General features: G+C 32.6%; 2 protein-coding genes across 3 annotated transcripts; one reads left to right on the forward strand and one right to left on the reverse strand.

Annotated features, from left to right (window-relative positions):
• The first annotated feature begins 3,230 nt into the window (after positions 1-3,230).
• Positions 3,231-4,827, forward strand: LOC120114106 (transcription factor JUNGBRUNNEN 1-like). The gene is made up of 3 exons (XM_039135109.1): positions 3,231-3,503; positions 3,878-4,236; positions 4,325-4,827. Exons 1-3 carry the CDS (start codon positions 3,311-3,313, stop codon positions 4,697-4,699), a joined length of 927 nt encoding a protein of 308 aa, XP_038991040.1. The 5' UTR covers positions 3,231-3,310; the 3' UTR covers positions 4,700-4,827.
• A 2,265-nt stretch (positions 4,828-7,092) lies between these two features.
• On the reverse strand, positions 7,093-15,371 carry LOC120114118 (molybdenum cofactor sulfurase-like). 2 transcript variants are annotated; one of them, XM_039135116.1, is made up of 23 exons: positions 15,323-15,359; positions 15,153-15,280; positions 14,893-14,991; positions 14,430-14,488; positions 14,047-14,207; positions 13,670-13,827; positions 13,138-13,264; positions 12,868-12,970; positions 12,693-12,738; positions 12,142-12,180; positions 11,912-12,068; positions 11,362-11,464; positions 10,888-11,004; positions 10,390-10,467; positions 10,180-10,281; positions 9,801-9,900; positions 9,247-9,357; positions 8,851-8,915; positions 8,504-8,655; positions 8,116-8,348; positions 7,886-8,022; positions 7,613-7,723; positions 7,093-7,517 (listed from the first exon to the last, which is right to left on the reverse strand). In XM_039135116.1, exons 2-23 carry the CDS (start codon positions 15,259-15,261, stop codon positions 7,407-7,409), a joined length of 2,478 nt encoding a protein of 825 aa, XP_038991047.1. In that variant the 5' UTR covers positions 15,262-15,280; positions 15,323-15,359; the 3' UTR covers positions 7,093-7,406. The 2 variants fall into 2 exon arrangements, with proteins under 2 accessions (XP_038991047.1, XP_038991046.1); XM_039135115.1 differs by having other exon boundaries at positions 7,095-7,517; positions 15,153-15,371.
• Between the last annotated feature and the right edge of the window lie 607 nt (positions 15,372-15,978).

The following is a 15,978-nucleotide window of genomic DNA, read 5'->3' on the forward strand; positions in this document are numbered from 1 at the left end:
AGTGATAATGTTTGTAAGGTTAGACACCTGATTATTCAAAAAGAAATGGGTACTTATTTGTGAAATCGATATAGTTTGTGCACTTATTTTATAATTATGCCAAGATTAATGAATCTGATTAAAGGTCAATTTTGCATATCAAAATAAACAAATTTTAGCAGACAAGAATCAGTAGCTTAATTCAAATCCATTCAATATTCTTGGATTGTATAAATCAAATCGTTTTCTGTTGTAAACTATTTTTCCATGCAATAAACATCAACAATTCAACCTCCACCGACAGACTATTTATTTCTCGAGAAATTTTACAGTGCGACACTCTTAATATACAATTAAAAAAACGTTATCGGTTTTATTATTATTTAAATAATAAAATTTGTAAAAAAATTACCTAAAACATTATTATTTATACCTAAAACATTAATATTTTTAACATTTCCGGTAAAGTACCCAACAATAACAAAACCGATAAAAAAAATAACAAAATCGATAGTATCTTTTTTTAACAGTATATTAAGACTGCCACACGTGATATTTTCCTCTTTTTCCAGTTCTCATACGACAAGTTAACCCAAAAAAAGAAACAATTGCAATTCTTTCAACACAATTTTAGAATTACAAGTCATCTAAGCTCGTGGTTTGAAAATTGATTTTTTTAGGTTTGTTGTTGATTTTATTAAAGGTGCCCACTCCTTGTATCCTCCATGTAATCAATTTTTTTTTTAAGTTAATTGTTCATTTTAATAAAATTATTCATGTTGAAATCTGAATTTTTTATGTTAATTGTTCATTTTACTGAAGGTTGAAGTTCACCTCATACGAAAAATTTTCGTTATTAATACATATATGTCTACCTTGAAAAATATTTCTGGATTCGTATATGAACAAACCCCTAACCACGCCTAAACTTGAATTTTCTCTTTTAGGTCCCTCTTAAGGTTGAAGTTCGATTGATTAAGGTCTTGTCCCAATTGGATTTTCGGTTCTCTTAGCTTTGAAACAAAGTGAATTACATCCTAGCCTCCTTTTGGGTACAATTGCTGTTCAAGTCCCTCTTAGTATTGAAACCATGTCTCGACCTATCATTTGTAGAAATACTTTTTAGGCCCCATTTCAATTGAATTTTTATAATTAGTACATTGCATATAAAATCACACACAAAAGCACTATATTAAATTACATATAGATTCTTAATTTGAATTTTTGATCCATAACCTAGATATAACCATGCCCGTATTTGAGCATAGGTAAGAGGGGTATTTTCCCAGGACCCTCTCTTGGGATCTAAAATTGTGAAGTTCATATATAATTAAAAAGGGATAAATTATTTATTTAGTCACTGACATATTATTTTATTTTGAAAAAATATATAATTTTTGCCCATGTAGTAGGCCCAATTTATTACTTTATTCTCTATCGTATTTTCGTATCAATTTAGCGAAGTTGCTCAATCGCATCATTTTATAACCCTACATCTAACTTAAAACCCTAAACCCTAAACCTATTACCTCTAAACACTAACTTAGGGTTTATATTTTAGGATTTTAAATTAAGAGAAGAGTATAGAATGATGCAATTAAACAACTTTGAGGGCTAAATTGATGCGAAAATACGATAGGGACGAAAATGGTAAATTGGGTCTACTACAAGGGCAAAAGTGACTCTTAAGCCTAAATTACTTAACATTACATTTTTATTTATTTTTGGTTATCCATAGGTAAAAAAAAATCAAGAACAACGTTTACGTGGCATTTTAAAGTTATTTTTTTTATTTTGATTTAATTATTCTTTTATTAATTTTTTGACAAGATGGGGAATGTTAAAATCGAACATATACTCTCTTGAAATAGGATCATGCTTATTTTGTATGACTAGTTGGATGTTTAATCAAACTTCTTGATGTTTTCTATTTAAAATTTGATGCATTTACTAGATAGTTTATTAAACATAATAAAAATAATAATTTACAAACAAATTTATTTATTTTTTCCTTTCTTTTACAATTTAATTTTTTTATACTTATTATTAGAGGCTAGTTTCTATATTCGTCTCAAACCACTAAAATCTCAGAAACGGCTACGTATGTAACCTTAACTTTGAGGCCTTAATTTTAAATAAAAGAAATAGCTATCAACACTTTAATTTAATATCTAAACTGTGAAGTAATGATTCTAGACAACTGAACTGGTAAGTCAAGTCTTGAGGGGCAAATATCTTAATGGAGCAATCATCTTCATTAGCAGACATTTGCTTACATCGGATAATCATGGAGGGGAACATTTACCCTTATTTTATTTTTACTGTATTACCCCTTTAACGAAGGTCAAACTCGAAATTTTTAAGAATATCAATCGTCCTTTTAACTACTGAGATAATTTGATTCGTATAATTTTATTTGTAGAGTTAAAGAAAGATTGTTACCGATTGATCAAATAACAATCTTATATATAATGTTATCACTTTAACGTATATGGAAACATTAAACATTAATACTAATATTTCAAATAATAATTCTACATATTATATTCTCATCTTAATATATATATATTGAATAATATTTAAAATATATATATAATTTTTAAACCATATAAATTATGTGCATTTAAATATAGAGTTAATTGCATCATATGTCTCTAAACTATGACTCTCATTTTTAAATTGATCTCTAAAGTTTTTAATATTCCAATTTCATCCCCAAATTATGACTTTCATTCTAAACTGGTCCTTAAACTTTTGAATATTCCAATTCCATCCCCAAATTCATCCAAATATGGAATTAGTTTCAACCATAATTAACCATAATTTTGTTTTTTTTCAAATATAATAATATAACTTGGCCTAACAATTTTATTAACAGTGAATGCGATTAGTATATATGTATAGTTTGGGATAAAAATGGAATGTTCAGAAAGTTTGGGGACTAATTTAGAATGAATGTCATAGTTTGGGGATGAAATTGAAATATTCAAAAGTTTGAGGACTAATTTAGAATGATAATCATAGTTTAAGGATGAAATTGAGAAATTTAAAAGTTTAGATACTGATTTAAAATGAGGGTCATACTCGAAAGAAATTGAAGACTTTTTCTAAGGTGATTGATTTGGTTCATTTAGAGCACAAGAGTCAATAATTTGACTTTGACCCGAACGAACCAGCAAGTGGGACGACTCCAAATTCACATTATTTAAGAAGCTTCTGTACATAGAATTATTTTTCAAAGCTGTGATTGTTCAATGCTGGTTCATGCACTATACCACCAAAGCTGAATGATTAATGCTTAAGCAGCTCCGGCGATCAAAGATAGGAGAAGATGGACGTAAATCAAGGTGTTAGTGATAACAAGGTCGTCGAAGAAGATGTTCTGCTACCGGGATTTCGGTTTCATCCTACCGATGAAGAGCTCCTAGGTTTTTATCTTCGCCGGAAAGTTGACAAGAAACCCCTCAGAATCGAGCTCATCAAACAGATTGATATTTACAAGTTTGATCCATGGGATCTCCCAAGTATGTTCTCAGCTACCTTCTTTCATTCTTAATGAAAACATGTATATATGTATGTATACATATAAGTGTATGTGTGTATAGCTATATATATATATATATGTACATGTACACGAGTCTTTGGTTTCCAATAAGGGAAAAGGGTTTTGCAGATTTTTACTTCTCGTGTTTTTCTTCCCAAAACTTCTGAAGAATTTGATCTGATCAGAGTATAGAAAATGATTGCAGATATAGAAATCTTGAATAATAAATTTGTTTTGATCATTCGGACTAAATTCTTTTTGGTTTGTTCGATCGAGATTAATGAAATTATTCAGCATCGAATATAAATTATAGTTTATAAAGGTGAATTAAATGAATGATGGAATGAATTGCAGAGGCTAGCATGGTGGGCGGCGGCGGCGACCATGGCAGCGGAGAGGCCGTATCGTATTTCTTCTGCAAACGAGGAAGGAAGTACAGAAACAGCGTGAGACCGAACAGGGTAACAGGGTCTGGTTTTTGGAAAGCAACCGGCATTGACAAGCCTGTTTATGCACAAGCATCGTCACGGCCAGCAGGTCAAGGCCATGCCTGCATTGGCCTAAAGAAAACCTTAGTGTATTACCGCGGCGCCGCCGGGAAAGGAACCAAAACCGATTGGATGATGCACGAGTTCCGTCTTGCTACCGACGATAATAGTAACGTCGGCAGTTGTGGCGGCTTTTCGAACCCGAAAACCGTTGCACAAGAAGCTGTAAGTGAAGATGATGTTTCCAGTAGGGTTAATGCATGTTTCATTTCATTTAAATCATGACAATTTTTTTACGTAATTGTGCTTGCAGGAAGTATGGACCCTATGTCGAATTTTCAAGAGAGATTCGTCGCTCAAGAAATTCAGACCAGATTGGAGACAACTCGCAGCAAAAAAGGGTTCAAATGCCACACAAATTAGCTCTCAAACATGTACTACTGTTGAATCGAACAGCCATGGGAACTACATCGGCTTCGGTTCTCCGATGGTTGAAGATTACCATATCATCAATGGAAGAAGCCAATGGCAGATTGCAGACAAAATGAGTGCAGTAGCTCAAATACCTTTATCAATGGCGTCGTCGTCGAGCTTTTCGAATTGTCTGGAAAATGATTTCTTCACCGATGCTAGTTGGGATGAGCTGAAATCGGTTGTGGAGTTTGCTCTTGAACCCTTTCCTATGTAAATGATGGGTTTTTAGGGTTAATTAGTAGCTAATTTTATCCCTTTTTACCGTTGTTTACGAGTGATAAAGACTATCAACCATTTAACAATGACCGCTCAAATAACCTGCAGTCTTTGGTGCTCAAAGCCTCGAACCTATGACTTCTAATAATAATATACATTCATTTAACCGCTGAGATAGTATATATGTTTTAAAGACTCTCAACCATTTGACAATGACCGCTCAAATATCCTGCAGTCTTTGTTGGTCGAAGCTTCGAACCTATGACCTCTAAAAATAATATTAATTCATTTAACCGCTGAGGTAGTTTGATTTATGCCTTCCCTCGACAAAATTATTTTTAAGATTTGGTAATAATATGGGATAGGTAATATAATATATAGTAATATGTGGTTGATTATGGATCTTTGTAATATGTGGTTCATTAGCAATGTGTATTAATTAACCTAATTTTCTTCGTGATGATGCATGCTTATGTTACAAGTGGGAGGGCCATCCCTCCAACTTCGGCGGGTTAATTGTATTTCAAGTCACCAATAGTTTTGAAATCATTGGAATTAAGTCATGACTTCTTTCAATTCTTATGGTTTAATTAAATCTAATGTTTCGTCGGTTTTAAAATTAATAAAATCAAGTCTTGACTCCCAAATTTGTCTAACTACATTTTAAAATCTTTCGATTTTAAAATTAGCGACATGTAATTCTAACACCGCTACTTTTATAGTTTAATTACTTTTTAAGATATTATTCGTTTCGAAGCTGAGCAACTCAGTCTTCTCGTAACTGAATCTTAACTCCGTCCCTAGTCATTAAAGGTGGTCCATAATGAATATTCTAAGTATGCCTTGATTGACCGATTGATTAGATTCCAAGATTCAAGTCAAAATAAATGATGGATTGTGAGAATCTTGGAATCCTTTTTGAGACTTGAAAATAACAAGTTTTTGGCAGCATCATCCATGGTTTTATTTGCTCTGATTAATTAATTAATCCGCTTACTCCGGAGGGATTAAAATAGAAAAGTTAAAACCCGGCTGCAAGATACATATAATTATAATTAAAAGGACTTACTCGTTGATTGTTCAACTATATACAAATTTTGAAAAAGTAGAATCAGAACCTTTCCACTTTGTTTCAACTTTCAAACCACGTGGCCTTCGAAACTTATCCAAATTAACCATTTGGTCCTTTTTTATTCGCATTGCTTCTGATTAAGACAACAATAAATAATTAAATAAAATTATATATATATTTCTTTTACGTTACGTATGTGCTTAGAGAAGTATAGGGTTAATGCATGTTGTAATTAAAGGAAAATAAAAAAACGAAATCACTAGTAATATTCATCCCAACTTGAACCCACTTGTAATTTAGGATTTTAAGAAAAAGATATTTTATTATTTAATTTAATTATATATAAAAAGTCAAAGTTTGGAGTCATTCGTGAACTCATATGATGTGAAAGTTAAAGGTTAAAAGTGACTTTTAATTAGGGGTGTTTAAAACGGATATTTGTATATTTGGGGTACTTGAAGTATCATATATCTAGTTCATCGGGTAGTATATTTGAAGGTCCGTTTTGGGTATTCCTAAAAGTCGGGTACCCTCACTTTCGAGTCATGGGTACTTGATTCATATATATATATATTTAATTTTATTTTTTTTAAAATTAGATATGAAACACATAAAATTTAAAATTTCATAATACATAATCTATACACAAAATAAATGATTTAAAGTTAGTTTCGATGATATATTATTAAAGTTTCTAAAAGAAAATATTAAAAAAATTAATATCGGTCGTACTTTTTTATTCGAATCTCATATTGAAAAATTAATAAAATTTAAAAGTTCATAACAGAAACCTATAAAGAATTTAGGGATTTATATTGAATTTCAATGTAAAATATTAAGAACCTAAAAGTAAAAATATAATTTTAAACAAATATATATATATATATATACTATTGGATCGGGTCTGTTACTCGATTATAAATTTTTTGGCCCAAACCAGGCCCAATTACCAAAGAACTGAAAAATGCCAAAAAAAGAAGAAAAAAACGTGTCATAAAAACAGATAAAAACGTACAACACAGACAAACTTATTAACAATAAAACATCAAAAGAAAGTAAAAAATATGATATAAAAAATAAAAAGACAATAAAAATACCGACGATCGACAACTAATATTAAAATTAGTACTGCCGTCGATCAACAAAGACGAAAAAAAAAGATAAAACAACACACCAAGAGAAAACTAAATTTTTAGGATAGAAGTAGCCTGTCGTACATGTAATAATCTTAAAGTATCAGTTCATTAAGATATAAAATATCTAAACTTAGACTAATATGGACATATTAAGGACTAAATTGAGAAGACCCATCAACTTCAGGGACTAAAAACTAATTTATCCCAACCATGAAAAGGGAAGAGGAGAAACATGGTTCAAGGCAATGAAACACACGGAAAACTTGCATCAACTGAAGCAAAAAAGCCTTTATTTTAATTATTACAAGATATCTGGAAATCATCCATCGTTCGAGGTTTATCGCATTGCTACGAATGCGATAACAAAAATCGTTTTTGTGCCGTCCGGTCCAGTCTGGTCCATGTTTATGTCATGTAGTATGCGTCCGACGTCGTGTTCGGAGTACGCAGTATACCCTATACATGCTTCTGTTCTGTTCTCGTGTTGTATCACCTTTCTATTCTGAATTTGGATAAACTCCATCTCCTACCTTGAGCCATGAATCTGTTACCAACTCGGCTTTACTACCAGGATCATAACTCAGCAATACCCCGAACAAAATCTTCCCCTGGATCCATCGAAGAACTTAATATCGCTCGCATTGCAGTTGAAAAACCGGAAAAAAAAAGCAACAATTATCGATTTTAGATTAGGAAGGCTAACCCTGACTCTCCTGTATGATGCTAGAGTCGCCAAAGGTTCATTTGTCTTCTTCACTTGCCCTGTTTGCTGATAAAAATTAATCATCTGGCAACGGTTGCAGCCACCTAATGACTGGAAAAAATAGTTATTAAGAAACACAGGCCATATATACCATGCATAAACACTACCGGCGAATTTTTTGAAACGGAAAAGGCAAAATGTCATCCGGAGCAGTTTATTTGCACTCCGGAGTCCGGATGATATAGGAAAGCAGGTAGAAGTGAAGAACTTAACAGTAAAATATGTGTTTCCAATTCTGAGATTCCTCCATCCATCTTCAGCATATGGTTCGCCTCCGGAGATCACAAGGTTGGGTCGAAATCTCATCGGGTTGACGTGAGGTGTCCCGCAACCAGAGAGTTTTTTAGTATCTGGCACCACAAAATTAGATTAAAGATGTAATAAACTGAATTGCCAATTTCAGCTTATCGCATGATAATAAAAGAGTTCACTGAATATCATACTTGAGGATAGTCTATTGTTGAGGTCTGATACACTTTCCTCGGAAATCAATAAGAACTGAGCTTCATTCACAAAATTCACCCTGCTATCCACATCTCTGCACATACCCACACTTCTGTTGTTGTTCAAAGAGAAGCAGTACTCGGACTGGTAACACCGCACTAAAGTGCACGGTTGACCAACAGCGTTACTAAACCATTGATTGATTTCGCTTTCATAACATTGGACTTCATATCTGATAATCAGGAAACAAGTACTTTAATAGGAAAATTCTAACTGCAAGAACTTTTGCAGATTGGAATTAAATGCAAATCAAATTCCAACATGTTAAAAAACATGACTTGATAATAATAATAAGAGAAAGCGAAAACTCCTATGATCTCATCGCACCTCAGATTATGCAAATAAAACTCTTCTTTCCTGAAAAGATATGAATCAGGGTCTAGTTTGATCTGCAATTTCCTTTTGCAATGGGGAGACTCTACAGATAATATCTGCTGCTTGAGGTTAATGAAGGTATTAATGAGGGACATCTCAGGAACCTACAAAAGAAAACAAGTTAAAAAATGAATTTCTCTAAAAAAATTCCATTGGAAAAACAAATTCCTGTCCAAAAATAAATACTGGCATGCATTAAGATGCAAAATATTAACCAATAATTAGGATAAAAAACATAAATCTACAAAAACAACAGCACTAAAAGGTAAAGGCCTCTTCTAAGCAGAGGAACTATTAACCTTCTTTTGCGTAAGAATTTCGCCACTCAAGCTTTTAAGAAGCCATTCTCGATCATATTGCAGACCTGCATTGACAGGTAATAGTGAACAGATCTTTTACCTCTATATAATAGACAGGGAAAGAAATCGGCAAGCAAAGATCTTCCATTCGTGCATTCACAAAAAGGAAAAATGAGATATTCAAAATTAGAATTCAAAACAGAAAAGCATTGTTTATTTTCATTCAGAGCAGACACAAGCTTGGAGATGTAAGACCTCAAACAATGGTGATAGCTTCAGTTTTAGTTAAGGTATCATTATCCATTTGCTTCAGCAACATTTAAAAATGTCATGTTGGTTTAACATTAAACTACTAAAGAAGCCAATGTCCCAACGATAAACATAACAACATGTTACCAGTATTGTTGAGAGGCCAATTTTTCACACTGAAACCTGCGCAAGATTTTATTGGATAGATGCTTATCGACTTAAGGCGGCAACCGGAACTTGACAGCCGATCTTCAAGGCCTGTAATTCAGAAACAACAATATGTTATGCCACAAACATACAAAATCGAGCACCAGAAGACAATTTGATGCCATTTGCAACTTTCATACAAAAAATTATGATAGAAATAGGTCTCTCCTCTTAAAAGAAAAGTCAGTGATGCACCATGCAAAACTTAATGAAGTACGTACAGTGGTGGTATCTGTATAATGGCATGTATTCAAGGTACGAAGTAAGAAAATTAAATGATGAATCTACATACAAAATCAGAATCCATCTAGTTCTATTTGACACCACGTGCCATTCAAATTCATGTGGTCTTTGACGGTCTAAATGACACCATATTACTAATAGAATTACTTAACAGAGGAAATGGTTTGCCAATCAAGCAAAGGAGAACTTGAAACTCTAACAAATAGTTTTCATTTCCTTGGCAATAAAAATGAACCAAAACACTGAATAACCTTCAATTGCACATGGAATTGACTTTGATCTGAGCAGGTAACCTTTCTCGAACTCGCTTGGCATAGATACAAAGGAACTTCTTATAAAATCAATAAATTTCTGTCCGGAGGAAAAGCAACAGTCAGTAAATACCATCAAACAGAAAGAATAACAGAAACAAGCACCAAATATATCTCATGTTATTATCTATGGAAATCAACAGACCACACACAAGTTCTAATAGATCAGTATCCTTTATGTTGGAAGCTTCTATGTTCCATTTCACTTGACAGCTGATGCATGAATACAATAAAAAGAAAAAAAAAGTTCACCTATTATTTCTAGAATAGAAATAAAGTGCAGAATTCAAAAGGTAACAAAAAAAATAAAATTAGCTACCTTAGCATCTTCATAAGTAGACATGTAACCAAAAGATACTCTAACTGCTCCAGTTGGTTTTCCATTTATTACATCATTGTCATCCCAGCAAACATGCCCAGCCTGAACTCAAAGCAAAGCTCATTTTATTTCTTTCCCGGTAAATCAACCACATCCGTATAACTCAACCACAAAATAAAATATTACCAATCAAACAAAAGAAAGGCATACCTCCAAGTTAGAAAGAAGATCTGAGTGAGACAAGCCAAGATATTTTGCACAAGCACCAGGATTGCAAAAGCATCCAGTCTACAACAAAACAGCAACGGAAGGGAAAAAGAATTACCATCACAAAGCTAGTAACACAAGTGTAGTCAATTATTTCTTTAATCTTCATCAAGATCAATAACACCAGTTTTCCTAGGACATTGTATAAGCTAACACCAGTTTTCCTAGATCAAATAAATTGATACAGTAGCAGAAAGCTAGAAAGTTGCCTCATATTATTCCAAAGAATTTTAAGGTTATTTTTTTTGAAAAGTGAATTTTAAGGTTATAAACAACATATAAAGGTGTTTGCATACTTTCTATTTCCCAAATACTTTGTAAGGTCTGGAATATACAAGACAACATGAAAAAAGGCATTTAACAAGCAGTCACTAAACCATAACACAAATCACTATTTGTTTATAAAGTTATGCTTGCTCTAGACATTTTCTCAGAGTTTACCCGTAACTGAATCCCAGATAAGGATGCCAATTTTTCCACCTCCCGATATCCAAACCAAGAGCCATCTGGTCTTTTCAGGTTAAACGAGACAATGGAGCCAGATTCATGCATAGAAACCTATGAGAAGAGTTGCAAAACATTTTAAAAAAAGGTTAATAATTAAAAAAAAAGAAATGCAAAGAATGGAAAGCACGATCAAAGCAACTTATAGCAAAAAGCTTCAAATGTCCAAATAGACCAGACTGAGCAATTATAAGCCAAAAACTGCATTGGAATCCCACACACAAAACAATATGCATTATTCAACCTGAAATATTGAAATGCCTTACATGATATGGATTTTAAAGAGGAAAAAAAGCAACATGAGAAGATTCCCATCTTTTTTCCCATTTCAAGTACATCTGAAGCAGCAATAATATGTCATAATTAATGCTTATTCGAGGACATCTATTGCCTTTAATTTGTGCAACAAACCTTCAGAGCACAATTGCCATAAATAGTGCAGACACTTGCTCCATTTTCATGTCGCAAATCTAAGAGCTTCTTCTTCAAAAACATTGTAAGTGACATAGTATGCCTAGAAGAGAACAGTGTTAGAGAAGAGGAGGCAGCAATATGTTAATAGGAGTTAAAATATGTTTCCTGAGTTAGATGAGTATTATGTCGATGTTGCCATTGCTAGGGTGCACTCTTTTTCCTCCACTTAGGATTAGGGAGGTTTTTTAATGAGGCCTCTAGCAATGCTTGATTTTATTATAATTCAATAAATAAATCTCTTTACCTTTAAAAAAATGACTATCATTGGTCAAAAATAAACAAAGGACGTGAAATAGATAATCAAGCATGGGAAACAGAAACCGAAAATACATTAACAAACGGAATAATTAAGTTGTGAAATAATTGACGAAAACATGCTATCATATGAACATTCACAATGATGTAAGATATATAATAGAAAATAAACTCGATAATGCTAATACAATCTTTGAACTTTGCAGTGTTATAGAAATGAAATTTTTCATACCGGCACATTGCAGATGTGGTGAGGGAATTCAATATTTTAAATCCATGAAGAATTGATGCTATGCTAAGGAATGAAATGGTGCCATCCTCGAAATGCTCCTCAACACCTTCTCGTCTTCTGACAAAGTCAATGTCAGCAATCGAAGCAGCAACAGTCCCTGTAACACTTATAGTTAAATAACAAAACAACTACTGTATATGTAATCATCAATAAGACTTATAGGTACAAACCTCCACTGAAATAGGTTTTCTTCAATAACTTAGCAGCATCTGAAAGGAAAGGAAAAGAAAAAAGGATATTAGAAAACCATATTAAAAAAGATTCCTGTTCTTAAACTTAGATTTACTTAATCGGGATTTGTCTAAAGGCTATCTAAAGACGGGGAAATATAAATCAACAAATCAATGAATGCCAAAACCCATTGAGCAATGAAAATGGAAAATTCATCATATCTATTTCTTTCACAATTCATGAACCGTTTCTATTTCCAGAAATGCATAGTAATCTCAACCAGTCTAAATCTTTTATGGCAGAATGACTCATGCTTAAAAAAAAAGTAAGAAAGAAAGTCCATGCTTACAATCAAAGAAATAATTCATTACAACAAACCAATTAGGTACAGGCACATAGCAAAAATATCTGACTGGATCTATCTTACTATTGTGTAAAAAAGAAAAAAGAAAAAAACTCCATACACCATCAGCTGGGTATAACTTCAGAAACCCGTAATCTACAGACTCAGCCACTTATCCTATCAAAAAAAACAGACTCAGCCACTTACCATTTCGAATTATGAGAGCACCAAGTCCAGTTGGATAGCCAAACAACTTCAGAATGACAACGCAATGGCAAAACAAAATTATGTTGTTAGATTAGTTTCTTCCGATTTCTAACATTTCAGGATAAACAAAGAGTTAATACTCGCTAAAAAGCCCTGAATGGTCTCATCCATTTACCTTATAAAATGAGATGACAACAAAATCTGCAGGATATAGTGACAAATCTGGAGGCTGAGTTGCACAGCCCTTTGCAGCATCAATTAAGACCATCCAACGTCCCCTGATTATACACAGTGATGATTACCAAATCTATACCATGGAAATGGAAAGAGGCAATGCTTAAGAACTAATGTCTAAAAAGTTTCATAGAAAACACACATTTAAAAAAAAAGACATCAAAGAAACATGAGTTCATTTAAAAATAGTGACTTCAAGGAAACTACATACTTTGAATATGGCAAGCCTTCCAAAACATTTTCTGCATTTTGCTTAACAATATTCACCAAATCAAGGCTAAATCTCATTCCAGAGAAATTGCATTCAGAGGGGAAGGCAAACAAATTGTAAGCATCACCTGCAACAATAAAAAATGATATGAAGCTAAAAGGTGGCAAGGACAAGGACACCAGATGCTTTTCTCCTTCATATGGTAATATTTCAAGAAGAAAAACGAATGATTATAATCATTTTGAAAGCAACATTTTCATTTGCTTTAGTCATGCATCCAACAAGAAAAACCTTGCATGCTTTGTATTTGCTAGTATCAATACTAACATTTCAATCCATTTGGCTCTTCATTAACAATATTTTGGTTGAGCAAAAATCTGATAAGAAAAAATATTGAAATTCTTTGTAACACAAAGAAATGTACATAAAGTACCAAACTCAGCTAAATGTACAAAAAATAGCTATTTCATCCGGAATCATTTCTCTTGCAGGTATCTGTAGTTTTCAGTTAACATATTTGTCAAAATGTTACCTATAACCGCCCCTTCCAAAACTTTAGTTTCATTTCTTCTCTGCACTGAATGCTGTGATACCTGAACTGAAGTCGGAGACTTTTGAGATGATCCATCCTGATCCACAGCCTCATTTATATCTACAGAAAAAGCTGCAGCTCCTTGACTGAGAGCATATCTAATAAATTATTAAGGACAAAGTTAAAGAATCAAGAATACCGAGAGAAAGAACAAAAATGCTGATCCTGTTCAGTCATATAGTCAAACAAAAAACACAACATACTATTAATATCACAGGGAATATACGATGCATTTAGAAAGGAAAAGAAAAATCATAGTATGAGTGCACCAGCCTCAATTTATAATAGCACACCCAAAAGTATAACCGGCAGGATACTCTCTAAGACCAAGTACACTATTATGATTTTCCATCGTGTACATAAAGGTGCTGTTACAGCTCCAGGGAAAGTTCTCCCCTATAAGCTTCAATGCAGCTGTTGCCCCAGAAGTGAATATACATTTATAATCCTTTTGACAAGCATTGCAGTAATCAAGGACCTATTTAGGAAGAAAAATAAACAAAAGAAGACAATGATTTTGATACCACAGAGACAACAAGATAATTTATTTACAGGCACAAATACAATTAGAGCACAATTACCAATATCTATAAAGTACTCATTTATGACTTCATATTCAAAATCTATGACCTTTAAAACTAAGCTTGCCAAAGAACTATGAACTGCAACAGAAAACAGAGTGAAGTGACATTCATAGTACCTGTCGGCGTGCTTCCTTTACAATGTCACCAGTGGCTGAACTTGAATCGCTTTGGCTATCTTACAAAATTAGTCAAGAAGAACATAAGCTATGGTTCTATATGAAACTTATTATTTCCAAGAACGGGTAAGACAATCCAATTAAGACCGAAACTTAAACAACAGTAGTAACCTTTAGCTTTTCAGCCAAAAAAAACCCCATCAATTATCCAAAACAAACAAATACAGTACAGGATTCCCGAATCACGTGTTAAACAATACTTCCCAAATCAGAATAACAGAATTCATTTCTAGGTTCTCTTTCCAAAAAAAATTTACATCTTTAGATCAAAACCAAACAAGTGCAGTACGGAAGATATTAGTCAACAAGAAACATATATAATCCAATGAATAAATCATAACAACAGTTGTAATTTGATCAAATTCAGAGGGAAAAAAACAATGTTTTCTAGTTAAGAGGATACGAGGATTTCCATAAACACTAGTCGTAAGATCTTTGAAGATAGCTTCCATCTGCAATTCAGAGTAAAGGGTTGCTCCAGCATGGTCCAAATACACAGTATCTACAATACCCAAAGCTCAAAATAGCTAATCAAAGTACCCAACCCAAAAATATCAAACGAAAACTCGAAATTCCATTTCCATCTTCCAAAAGTTCAAATATTTCTTACTTGGAAACTATAAAACGAATATTAAAATACTAAAAAGAAGAGAAAAAAACTACCATCTAATCGCTTGAATTCGGAGGCACGAATTTCGTCGATGGATTTAGAAGCGTTGGGGTAGCCGTAATAGTCAACGAATTCCTTGAGGAACTCTTCCTTGTTGTCCATTTGCAGAGAATTTTCAGGGGGAGAAATTGCGATAGAAAAAAGTTTGCTGAACAGCCAAAAGGATTGAATTAGGTCAGGGAGTCTGTCTTCTTGCTTTTTCCTGTTGAAGCTATAAACTCCCAAAGTTCATATGTTCCGAACTTCCTTTTCTATTAAACAATTGAATATGTTAATGTTTAATTCAGATAATGATATGTTTTTAAATAGAGAAAAACAGACATGTAATAAATGAATAGTTAGATAATTAATATTATAAATTTTAATAGTCAGAAAATTTAATAAAATAGTATTTTATAATTAGGGATCGATTTATAACTTTTAATAGGTGAATGATTAAATGAAATAATAATCTATAATTGAGTAATCATTTATATACTTTGTCACATATATATAAAGATAATTATTATAATATTACTTTTTTTATTTTTACAATTATATCCCTAGTTTACATATATATTTTATATCGGATCAGATCATATCAAATATAAAATTTTATCAAAAAAATTAGATTAAATTTTAGGTCGGATAAAATTTTCCGAAACTCAAATCAAATTAAACGACAAATGAATAGATATCATATTCATGTCAAATCCAAGAACTTAATCTGACTCTATCCATGACCATTCTAGATTCAATCCCATCACCCTTTTTTCTAAAGCAAAATTTAAGGACTGATTTGAAACATTTCGATTATTAAGAGCACTATTTTTGCCTTTT

This window comes from Hibiscus syriacus, unplaced genomic scaffold, assembly GCF_006381635.1.
Source record: "Hibiscus syriacus cultivar Baekdansim isolate YM2019G1 unplaced genomic scaffold, ASM638163v2 tig00110220_pilon, whole genome shotgun sequence".
Classification (NCBI taxonomy): domain Eukaryota; kingdom Viridiplantae; phylum Streptophyta; class Magnoliopsida; order Malvales; family Malvaceae; genus Hibiscus; species Hibiscus syriacus.